The sequence below is a fragment of the Pipistrellus hanaki genome (assembly GCF_964339955.1).
Source record: "Pipistrellus hanaki genome assembly, chromosome: 11".
NCBI classification, from domain to species: Eukaryota; Metazoa; Chordata; class Mammalia; order Chiroptera; family Vespertilionidae; genus Pipistrellus; species Pipistrellus hanaki.
Window position 1 is genome coordinate 53,300,440 of NC_140513.1, and position 12,858 is coordinate 53,313,297.

At 34.9% G+C, this 12,858-nt stretch overlaps 1 protein-coding gene across 4 annotated transcripts in view; it reads left to right on the top strand.

Moving 5' to 3' along the window:
• CNTLN (centlein) overlaps positions 1-12,858 on the top strand; it is a 220,199-nt gene that overhangs the window by 52,116 nt on the left and 155,225 nt on the right. For 2 of the 4 annotated variants that reach the window (XM_084898075.1, XM_084898077.1), the window contains exons 5-6: positions 462-641; positions 6,572-6,709. In XM_084898075.1, coding sequence (XP_084754201.1) covers positions 462-641; positions 6,572-6,709 — 318 coding nt within the window. The remainder of the gene's footprint in view (positions 1-461; positions 642-6,571; positions 6,710-12,858) is intronic. The other 2 variants (XM_084898076.1, XM_084898078.1) reach the window with 2 other exon arrangements.

A 12,858-nucleotide genomic window follows, 5' to 3' on the forward strand; every position in this document is an offset into this window, starting at 1 on the left:
CTCACATTCAAAAACTCTAAGAAAGATGCTTTAAAGCTAAGACTCCAAGCTTGATAACTTTCAGATAAATAGTTAATGATGGAACTGGAGCTAAGAAAGCAGGAGTGTGAATATGTGGCTTCTTGTAATTAGATTCTGATGGGACTGGCATTATTAATTGATAAAACCCTGGGAGTATATGTCTGCGTGAGTCTCAAAAATAGCTGGGGACAGCATCAAAGGCAGCTTGATCAATTAATGGTCTCTTTGCAAATGTGTACTCATCAAAGCTGTCATCCAGTGAAAAAAATATGATCTATCCACCTGCATGAAAAGAGGCCAATAAAAGTATATAGGTGACCTTGGCTATCAAATATTGAAGAAGTTGCTGTGAGGGTAAAACTGCACAATTTATATTTGCTGATTAGTGCTCACCATTTTTTTGTTTGTTTGTTTATCGGCCCTGTGGCACTGTTGTGTAGGACAGTAAAGAGTGTATACAGAATAAGGAAGAGCAAAACAGACTGATTATAAAAGACCTGGAAGAGGAAAACCAGAAATTAAGTACCCGCTGTGTTGACCTGCTAAATGACCTGGAGAGACTGAGGAAGCAGGAAGCCCATTGGAAAAAAGAAAAATATAGCATTGATGCAAAAATCAAGGTATGCAGTGAGAATGGAATTCACCCTGTGATTTTGGATCTAACTTCTCATAGGAAGTTTATTATATGTTATTTTCTTTAAATAACAAGTTATATAGTCAAATCCACCAATGGGACTAGTATTAATTTATATTCCTTCACTTAAGACCCATAGCTTTTTAAAAATAGATGTTGCAAAGCAGGAAACTGACTTCAAATATTTATTTATAATGTAATCACTAAAAAATAAATGATTTTGAAGGAAAACATGTTTTAGAAAAATTAGTATCATGAATTTTTACTTTTCTCAGTTAGGGCTTAAATTTATAGATAAAGGCTAGAATTCATTGGAATTTAGATTTAAAACTTTTCAAGGTCTTTAAAAAAAGTTTAAAAAGCACAAGACAGTTAAAAAAATACTCAGGAGTTGTGAAGATGGTCTTTCTTTGACTTAAGAGGGCCTGATAATACAATCTTATTTTATACAATATATTGGTGCAATCGATCTTTATAATATTCTTACACTATTTTGATCAGCATTTTCAAAATAATATGTTTTTGTGGCTTTCTTGGTCATGGGAATGTTATATTCATTTTTTCCCATCAAATTTTAGGTTTTTCTTTTCTACAGATTTTATTGGAAAGACCAGGAATGTATTTTAGTGCTAGGAAATATGATAGTTTCTTTATGTATACACAGATAAAAACGAATATATAAAAACACACATATATTTATTTTTTTCAGCATTTTCCCCAACTGTCTCATTTCTAAAAATTTGTACATTTTCTGAAATTTTCTAAGTCATATAATTATATACTGCTTCTTTCCACTCTAATGTATTAACTGACATGTAATTTACATATCTTGTATTTAATCCATTTAAGTGTACAGTTCAGTAGTTTTAGTTTATGCATAGTTGAGCAACTATCGCCACAATTAATTTGAAATCGTTTTCATCATCCCCAAAATAAATCCTGTAACCTTAAGCAATCACTACTCATTTATCCTTAGCTCCACAAAGGATTAGTAGATTTTTAGGTGCATATCTCTTTTCAAAGTTGGGACGTTTTTGGTCATTATTTTTTCAAATCTTATTTTTTTCTGTATTCTGTATCATCTTTTGGGACTCCTATAATGTGTATGTTGATTTGACCCCATAGACTGTATTCATTTTTTATTATTCGTTTGTTCTTTTGCTCAGAATCAATAATTTCACATGTTATATCTCTACTTTACTGATTCTTTCTTCTGTCTACTTATATTTGTTGTTGAACCCTCTGGTGTATTGTTCACATTTTCTTATTTTATATTTTAACAACAACAATTTGATTCAATTTTTAAAATTATTTATTGTTTAAAGTATTACATAAGTCTCCTTCCCCCCCCCCCCTCCCCCCATTGACCTCTCCCAAGTAGCATAGTATTCTATTATGTAGATTTGCCACAGTTTTCTAATACACTCATCTGCTGATGGGCATTTAGGCTGTTTCCAAATCTTAGCTATGGTAAATTGTGCTGCTATGAACATAGGGAGCATATATCCTTTCTGATTGGTGTTTCTAGTTTCTTGGGATATATTCCTAGAAGTGGGATTACTAGGTCAAATGGGATTTCCATTTTTAATTTTTTGAGGAAACTCCATACTGTTTTCCACAAAGGCTGCACCAGTCTGCATTCCCACTAACAGTGCATGAGGGTTCCTTTTCTCTGCATCATCACTAGCACTTGTCATTTGTTGACTTGTTGATGATAGCCATTCTGACAGGTGTGACATGGTACCTCAATGTCATTTTGATTTTTATCTCTCAGATGATTAATGACTTTGACCATATTTTCTTATGTCTCTTGGCATTCTGTATGTCCTCTTTTGAAAAGTGTCTATTGAGGTCCTATGCTCATTTTTTGATTGGATTATTTATGTTCCTTTTATTAAGTTGTATGAGTTCTCTATAAATTTTGTGGAGTTGAAACCTTTATCTGAAATAGCATTGGCAAATATGTTCTCCCATGCAGTGGGCTTTCTTTTTGTTTTGTTGATGGTTTCCTTTGCTGTGCAGAAGCTTTTTATTTTGACGTAGCCCATTTGTTTATTTTCTCCTTAATTTCCAAGGTCCTGTAGTTGTGTTGGTAAATATATTGTTATGGCATATGTCTGCTATTTTGCTGCCTATGGATTCTTCTAAAATTTTTATGGTTTCCTATCTTATATTCAAATCCTTTATCCATTTTGAATTTATTTTTGTGTATGGTGTAATTTGGTGATCTAGTTTCATTTTTTTTTTGCATGTATCTGTCCAATTTTCCCAACACCATTTATTGAATAGACTGTCTTGACTCCATTGTATGCTCCTGCCTCCTTTGTCAAATATTAATTGAGCATATTGGCTTGGGTCTATTTCTGGGTTCTCTGTTCTGTCGCATTGTTCTATATGTATGTTCTTGTGCTAGTACCATGCAGTTTTGAGAACCATGGCTTTGTATTATAGCTTGATATCTGGTATTGTGATCCCTCCAACTTTGTTTTCTTTCTCATGATTGCTGTGGCTATTCAGGGTCTTTTTATATTCCAGCTAAATTTTTGGAGAGTTTATTCTAGGTCTGTGAAATATGCCATTGGTATTTTAATGGGGATTGCATTGAATCCATAGATTGCTTTGGGGTATGGACATTTTAATGATGTTGATTCTTCCAATCCATGAACACAGTATGTTCTTCCATTTCTTTATGTTTTCCTTTATCTCTTTTTTCATATTCCTATAGTTTTTGAATACAGATCCTTTACCTCCTTGGTTAAAATTATTCTTAGGTATCTTAATTTTTTTTGTTGCAATTATAAATGGGAATTTCTTTTTGCTTACACTTTCTGTGAGTTTATTATTGTTGTATAAAAGAGCCGTAGATTTCTGGGTGTTAATTTTGTATCCTGCTACATTGCCAAATTCATTTATTAAGTCTAGTAGTTTTTTTTTTTATTGAGTTTTTAGGATTTTCTATGTACAATATCATATGGGTGAATAATGATAATTTTATTTCTTATTTTCCAATTTTAATGCCTTTTATTTATTCTTCTTGTCTGATAGCTATGGCTAGCACTTTCAGTATTGTATCTAACAGGAGGGGTACGAGTGGGCATCCTTGTCTTTTTCTTGTTTGTAGGGGGAATTGTTTTAGTTTTAGCCATTGAGTATGATGTTGGCTGTAGATTTGTCATATAAGGCTTTTATTATGTTGAGGTATGATCACTCTATTCCCTCTTTGCTGAGAGTTTTAATCAGAAAAGTCTTGAATTTTATCAAATGCTTTTTGTGCATCAATTGATAAGATTATGTTATTTTGTCTCTCAATTTGTTTATGTGATGTATGATGTTTATTGATTTGGGGATATAGCACTATCTTTATATCCCAGAAAAAAATCCTGCTTGGTCATGGTGTATGATCTTTCTAATGTAATGCTGGACCCGATTTGCTAGAATTTTATTGAGGATTTTAGCATCTATGTTCATCAAGGATATTGGCCTGTAGTTGTATTTCTTTGTGTTGTCTTTATCTGGTTTTGTAATTAGGATAATGCTGTTTTCATAGAAAGAGCTTGGAAGTGTGCCTTGGAGTAGTCTGAGGAAGATAGGTAGCACTCTCTTGTAAAGCCATCTGGACCAGGCTTTTGTTTGCTCAAAATTTTTTTTGATAGTTTCATCAGGTTTTTTTATTCTTCTTGATTGAGTTTTGGAAGCTTGTATTTTTTAAGAATGTCTATTTCGTCTAGGTTGTCTCTTTTATTGGAGCAGAATTGTTTGTAGTATTTTTTAAATAATCCTTTGTATTTCTGTGGGATCAGTTGTTATTTCACCTCTTTGATTTCTGATTTTGTTTACCTGGGTCCTCTCTCTTTGTTTCTTGGTGAGCCTGGCTAGAGGTTCATCAATCTTGTTTATCCTTTCAGAGAACCAGCTCTTGGTTTTGTTGACCTTTTGTATTGTTTTTTGTTTGTTTTTGTCTCCATGTTGTTTATTTCCTTTCTGGTTTTTATTATTTCTCTCTTTCTGCTTTCTCTGAGCTTTTCTTATTGTTCTCTTTCTAATTCTTTTAAGTTGCAAGGATAAATAATTTATTACTATTTTTTTTTGTTTTTTTGAGGTAGGCCTGTAGAGCTATGAACTTCCCTCTCAGGACTGCTTTCACTGTGTCCCATAGATTTTGGATTGTTGCATTTTAATTGTCATTTTTTTTCCATGATGCTTTTAATTTCTTCTTTGATTTTCTTGGTAAGCCAATCATTGTTTAATAGCTTGCTATTTAGCCTCAAAAGTGGTTCAATTTTTTAAATTGTTTTTATTGTAGTTGATTTCTAATATTATGCCTATGTGAACTGAGAAGATGCTTGATACGATTTCAATCTTCTTGAATTTGAAGAGATTTTGCCCGTGTCCTAATATGTGGTCTGTCTTTGAAAATATTCCTTGTGAACTTGAGAAAAACGTATATTCTATAGCTTTGGTGTAGATTATTTTTTATAAATATCTTTATTGTTGAAAGTATTACATATGTCTTTCTTTTCCCCCATTGACCTCTGCCAATATATATATATTTAAAGATTACTGTAGCTCTGGTTGCATTACTCAGTTGGCTGAAGCATTGTTCAGTATACTAAAAAGAATGTGGGTTTAATTTCATTCAGGGCACATACCAAGGTTGTGGGTTCCATCCTGATTGGGGTGTGTACAGCAGGTCGGTCTCTCTCTCTTTCTCTCTCTCTCTCTCTTTCTCCCTCCCTCCCTCCGTCCTTCCCTCCCTCCATCCCTCCCTCCCTCTCTTTCTTTTTCCCTCTCTGCCCCTCCCTTCCCCTCTCTCTAAAAAAAAAAAATTAAAAAATGTGTTCTTAGATGAGGATTAAAAAAAAAATTATTCTAGCTACTCTAGGGTGAATCTTTGAGATTAGGGAGCATGGCTAGGGTAGATTTCTAAAGCCTGTTGTTCACTTTAGAAATAATGATAGTATATTGTTTATATGGGCATACTGTATTATTAGATATAAAATTCATTTAATACTTTGTGAAAATAATTAAAATTTCATAATATATTTTTGAGAAAATTATTTTTGAAAAGATAACATTAGGTTTTAAATTGTTTCAAAATGGGAGACAATTTAGAGCACTATCAGCATGAAAAGGCCAACTTTAAAGAACTATAGGTGAAATTTCACTGCAGTCAAGAGAACTTAAAATGATCTCAATTTCAAACATTATAGAATTATTTTGATATCCTTGTTTGCAGTACTGTCTTTTCTTCTCTGAGTAAAGTGATATGTGTGTAGTGAACATAGAGTAAATAATGAAATATCTGTCATTTTTTCCTAGTTAATATTTAAATAAATTAGTTCATTTTTTGTTCATATAATTAAATTTTTTATTGCATGATAATTTATTTTAAGTTTAATGAATAAATTCCTACATAGAATTTCAAGTTTATTTGTTTCAAATCATTAACTTTTTAAAAAATATATATTTTATTGATTTTTTACAGAGAGGAGGAGAGAGGGATAGAGAGCTAGAAACGTCGATGAGAGAGAAACATCGACCAACTGCCTCTTGCACACCCCCTACCAGGGATGTGCCCACAACCAATGTACATGCCCTTGACCAGAATCGAACCTGGGACCTTTCAGTCCGCAGACCGATGCTCTACCATTGAGCCAAACCGGTTTCGGCTCAAATCATTAACTTTTATACAAGAAAGCCAGGATACTTTTTCAGTTTCTGAAAAAAGTGTCTGTGACTACTATAAAAGGGAATGCTTCTACTAAGTGTTTTAAAGTGAAAACAAACAAAAAAAATCTAAGACACTAGTTATTTTCACTGTAATTTTGTAAACTAATTAGTCAAGTGTACCAGACATTTTATTTTTTCTTATTTAACATTTATTATATTAGACTTTTATATGTGTTCTAATTTCAGACCTTTGAAAACAATTTAATGGAAGCAAGGAAAGAAATTGAAGTTTCACAGAGTAAATACAATGCTCTCTCATTACAGTTGACTAATAAACAGACTGAACTTATCCAGAAGGATATGAATATTACCCTGGTTAGGCAAGTACATTCAGTTTTTAATTTAACATTATATAATGTCATTAGTTATTCAGAATGGTGGCATTTCTGCTTATTTTTAATACCACAAAATTACAAAAATATGTCTTCTTTGGGTACATATGTTTGTGCATTGAAGCTGTCTGAAATTATATACACCAAATTGAGAATAGTTGTTTGGAGAGAATGAGTGGTTTCTTAGGATTGGCAAAAGCATGCTCCAAGAGTAGCCTTGTTTCAGTTTTTAAATAAAGACAATACATTCATTTATCTTCTTTAAAAGTTCCTAGCCATCCTATCTAATAAAAGAGTAATATTCAAATTGACCATCACTCCAAGACATAAGATGGCCGCCTCCATGTGATCAAAGATGCTGCCCTACCGGAACCAGCCAGTACTACAGGTCCTGAAGATCGGGCTAGGTGGCTCAGGAAAAAAAAGAAAAGAAAAAAGAAAAGGATAAGAACAGCGGGGGTTCAGGAGGGCTGGAATGCTCGATGGCACTGCAGCAGCAAGTTTATTAAAGGTGCAAACTCTTTTATACCCTGAAGCTGGGCATTCCTCCAAATGGCCTTCTCTCGGCATGATGGCTACGTGCCAGTTCCTTAAGACCTACACAGGGAGATAGCTGTCTGGGATATTTCGTCTAGCTGTACTCTGCTATGTTAATTCAAGGACATGTTTACAGATTCCAATTTTGCACGCACAGCAGAACGAAGGACACTGTTGCTTGCCACGTCCCCAAGTGACCCGACACCTGGGGGAGAGCAGGCAGGGCTACCTACCCTTGCTCCATCCCCCGATTCTCAGGTCGGCAGGGGACTCGGCTCCCAACACTGCCCCTATGTGGATACAAGATGTCCAATAGGGGAGGACAGTTGTGGGCAGTTAGGAGTGACCAGGCCAGCAGAGGAGGGCAGTTGGGGGGACCAGGGCTACAGGGGAGGGCAGTTTGGGGGGACCAGGGCTACAGGGGAGGGCAGTTTGGGGGACCAGGCCTGCAGGGAGGGCAGTTGAGGGGGACCAGGCCTGCAGGGGAGGATAGTTGGGAGAGGGGGGACCCAGGCCACAGGGGAAGGCAGTTGGTGGAAACCAGGTTTCCAGAGGAGGGCAGGTGGGGGAGACCAGACGAGCAGAATAGGGCAGTTGGGGGAGGGGGGAGGAAACAGGCCTGCAGGGAAGAGCAGTTGTTGGGGGCAGGCCTGCAGGACAGGGCAGTTGGGGTGGACCAGGCATGCAGGGAAGGGTAGTTGGGGTGGGGGGCTAGGCCTGCAGGGGAGGGCAGTTAGGGTGACCAGGCCAACAGGAAAGGGCGGTTAAGGGTGACTGGGCCAGCAGGGGAGGGAAGGTGGGGGCGACCAGGCCTGCAGGGGAGGATAGGGGCAACCAGACTGGTAGGGGAGGGCAGTTAGGGGCAATTGGGCAGGCAGGGGAACAGTTAGCCAATGATCAGGCTGGCATGGGAGTGGTTAGGGGGTGATCAGGCTTGAAGGCAGAGGCGGTTAGGGGCAATCAGGCAGAGGCAGGTGAGTGGTTGGGAGCCAGCAGTCCTGGATTGTGAGAGGGATGTTCAACAGGTGGTTGGACATCCCTCAAGGAGCCCCAGATTGGAGAGGGTGAAGTCTGGGTTGAGGGACCTCCCCCCCCCCACTGCCCCCATGCACTAATTTTATGCATCGGGCCTCTAGTATATAATACAATAATTATTGTTGTAATGAAAGATAATGATTAACCCATTTTTAAAATTATATTCTAAATAGTTTTAGTTTGTGAAATATTAATTATGTATCAAAATAGTCAATTTTATAATACTAACTATAAAGTAGTATTACCTGAAAAACTTGTTTTTAAGCATTTTGAAAGATTTTAAACTATCTATTAATTTAATTCATAATTAGTTTTATCAAAAAATAGTGTTAGCATAAAGTATAAACTTATATATACACATATATCCATATGTCATGCATTTGTACATTTTTACTTAATTACAATAAAATCATACAAAGTTTATAATTTCTCTGGTGCTACCAGTATATATAGTATGTATATAATACACTTATTATATACATACATAATTATAATTAATATATATAATCATATGTAATTACTATACAAACATATATCTCTCTCTATATAAAAGACTAATCTAAAAGTGTTACCCCTGGGGGTTCAACCAGGAGACCAGGAGTTCTATAACTTGCTATGATGTGCCCTGACCAACAGGGGGAGGTATAGAAATAAGGAAGGCCCTGGCCAGCAGCCAGAAGGCCCCAATTGGCCCTGATTGCTGGCAAGGCCTAGGGACTCTATCCATGCATGAATTTCATGCACTGGGCTTCTTGTTTATATATAATTAGAATATTGCAAGATTTATAAACATGAGGGCAGGATTTTTTCTTGGGTAATAGTTAATGTATATACATTAATCTGTTATACAAGGAAAAATACATTTTGTCACATTTTTAATCTTCATAGGAAAAGTATAGACTTTATAGATGATACTTTGGTTTACTTATTTACTCATGGTGTAATTATTTTTTAAGCCATAGAAAATTAAAAATAAATGGTAGAAACATTGTTTAATAAGTGTGTTTAGCACACTTGGTAGATACAAGTTAGTGTATAAAATTCAATTGTACTCTTCTTGCTACCAAAAATGTTAGGAAATGGATTTTAAAATAATGTAATTTATAATATGACTAAAATTATGAAAAATGTAATGAAAAATGTATATTACCTTTATACAGAGAACTATTAAACATTGAAAGAAATAAAATGTCTAATATGTGCAAGCTTTGTACAAAGTTCATGGTTTGGAAGACTCAATATGTTAAAGATATCAATTCTCTTCAAATATCGAGATTCACATTATCAACAACAGGAAATCATTACTATCTGTAGACCAGAAGGGGCAAGGAGACAAGCTTGTTATCAAGTCTCTCTGAGAAGCCCAGCTCTTGGACAGAGATTGACCAATGGTAGAATCGTTAGCGGTGGTTCTCAACCTTTCTAATGCCACGACCCTTTAATACAGTTCCTCATGTTGTGGTGACCCCCAACCATAAAATTATTTTCATTGCTATTTCATAACTGTAATTTTGCTACTGTTAATGAATTGTAATGTAAATATATGTGTTTTCCGATGGTCTTAGGTGACCCTGCTAGCGGTTCTCAACCTATCACAACTTATTATTTAGTGTATAAACTTTGGAGTAAACTTGCTTATTTTTTGTTCTTATTTCATCGCAGCATCAAATTTACAAATAAACCTAAGGAAAATTGACATCTTTATGTCAGTCTTCATGTCTTATAGTATGATATGCCATTCCATTTGTTTCAGTACCTTGGTATCCTTACAAAATGTTTTATGTTGTTTATAATATGGATTTTGACATTTCATGTTAAAATTTATTCCTAGCAATTTTATGTTTTTTGTTACTATTTTAAATGGAGTCTTTCTTTCCCATATAATTCCCAACTGATTTTCCTTTTATTTATTGTTTTTGCTCTACATGTTTTGATGTGCTATAAATTGGAGGGTAAAGTATTCAATTTTTTTGTTTTGTTTTTGTTTTTACTTATTGTAAATTGTACTTTTTAATTATTTTCTGTGTAAATTTTTGCCTTGAGTTTTAATTCCTCTGAAATTAATATTTCCTTCTTTCTCTCCTCCCTTCCTTTTCTTCCCCTCCCTCCCTCCTTTCCTTCCTTCGTTTCTACTTTTATTTTTTTCTTTGTTAATCCTTACCCAAGGTTATTTTTTTTCATTGATTTTTACAGAGAGTAGAAGGGAGGGAGGGAGAGACAGAGAGAGACATTGATGTGAGAGAGACATGAACTGGGAATCGAACCTGCAACCCAGGTACATGCACTTGACTAGGAATCAAACCCAAGATCCTTCTGTGCCCCAGCTAAGAACACCAGCTAGGGCACTATTCTTTATTTTTGTTTGCATTTATATGATAACAAATAATTATTTTAGTATAATGATATATGTGAATTATAAAAAATTACTACAGTACAGAAAAGTACAAAAAAGATAGAGGGAAAAATTACACTAGAGAAATAATAGCCATTAAAATTTTGTGAGAATCTCTATAGATTCTTCTTAATCCGTATTTATAGATTGAAGATTATGTAGACAGAAGTATGCTTTCTCCGACATTGACTTAGCCATGAGACTTATTTTGGCCTGTGGAATGAAAGTGAAAGTGACATATACCACATCCAGGTAAATGTCTAAGACTCATTGCTTTGATTTGCCTTTGCTTTTCACTCTGTCATTAGAGTGGCTTATTCCTAATATAATTTGTTGCTCCAATTTGAGTCTTAGAATAGAGAAAAGCCACATGTAATGTGAGTAAACAGTAAGACTTTGTTTTTGTCACCATGAAGATTTTTTAAGCTGGGGAATAACCTAGAGAAACTGTCTGGAACTCTCTGTCAGTCTTTGTTATCAAACTTGATCTCTACAGGGATGCCTTAAATAGCATTACTGTAAGCAGATCATTGATTTCTCTTTCACAATATAATACTTGTTAACAGAACTTAAAATTCTTCTTGAGATGGGCAGAAGCATTGTTCATTCTCAGCATCTTCTCAGCTCAACCCACAAATTCTCAAGTTTGAACCTACCAATTAACTTTATTTTCCATAGCATTGATTTTCCTTATAAGTGCCTTTGTTATGAATTTTAATGCTATTATGGCATCTTTTTTTAACAGTTCTTCATGTTATCCTTTTTATTTTATCTATTCAACACCTGTTTTATCCAATATATTCCAGAAAACAGAGCCTGAGTGAAGGATTACACACTGATTACTTACTTGGGAGATTCAATTCCAAGGCAAAGTGAGTGAGGGAAGAAGAATCAGAGGCAAGGAAGCATAAAAAATAATTCAAGGAAATGCGTTATTGTGCTGGTACTGCTTCATGATGAGCCATGAAGAACAGCATGTGCACTAAATTAGCCAACCAGGTTGTTTTTGGAATTGCTGACGAGAAATCATGCCCTATAGCAATCCCTCAGATAGACAAAAGAAAAAAAAATCTGTCTGGTTTTCTCTTGTGTTTGTCTTCCATTGGTATAAGTGTATTGCTTATATGGCTGTGTTTTAGCATTTTATCATAATCTGGAAGTGATATGAATGTGCTAGACTGGTTGATCCTGAGTAATGGAGCCACATGAACAATATGGATTTCATAGGCTGAAGTGGTAGTTAATAAGCTGAGGTAGAGCCAAGGACTGAATCTAGGAGGCAGTTGAGGCTGATTCTGAAAAGTTACATAAGATGTTCCTAAATTCAACAACAAATATTTAGTAAGATAATGGAATTGTTCTAGGTGCTCTGTTTATAGCAGTGAATAAAAATGTCCCTCCCTTCACAGAGATTTTATTAAGATAATTTTCACATCTTGGTTTTCTATTAATAATTCAGAGAGCTGTGATTTTTTTTTTGTTCATACTTTTTCTAGACCTTTTCTCTAATTCCTTCAGTAACTCCTACTCAGAGGTATTTATTTCTATTGATTATGCACAGTAAATTTTTTACTTTAATTCTAACTACTCCCCCTTTTTAATAAGCTTTACTTGTTTTCAAATGAGGAAAAATCTAGACAAATGTACTATTTTCCAGTGGTCCAGATGTGTGAATTTTGTAAGTTTTTTTGTTAATTATTTTTATACTAATCATGTTCTGATTTTTTTTTCAACATTCCATCCCATTCCATCTACTTTTCAGAGATTGGTGTGGGGAGACATAGAGAAATACACATACCTATATACACTGAATGGCCAGATTATTATGCTCTCTGAACACATAATAATCTGGCCACTCAGTGTATTTGTATTTCAAATGGGTACCAAAAGTATTCTAGACTTTTGCTGGAGATTAACTACCTATTTGCCTTGAGCTTTCTATCAGCCAGTGCAAAGGGGAAAATGGATCAGGTGCAGGATTTATAGTATCTTTGATATCAAATAAATGAGGTACACAAGAGAAACACACTGAATGGCCAAATTATTATGCGTTCAGAGTTCATAATAATCTGGCCACCCAGTGTAGTGTAAAATTATGCTTCCATTGCACTTATATTATGCCCAGAAGATAGCATGAGATGAGAATGGAGAATATACTATTTCCTTAGTTAACTTTT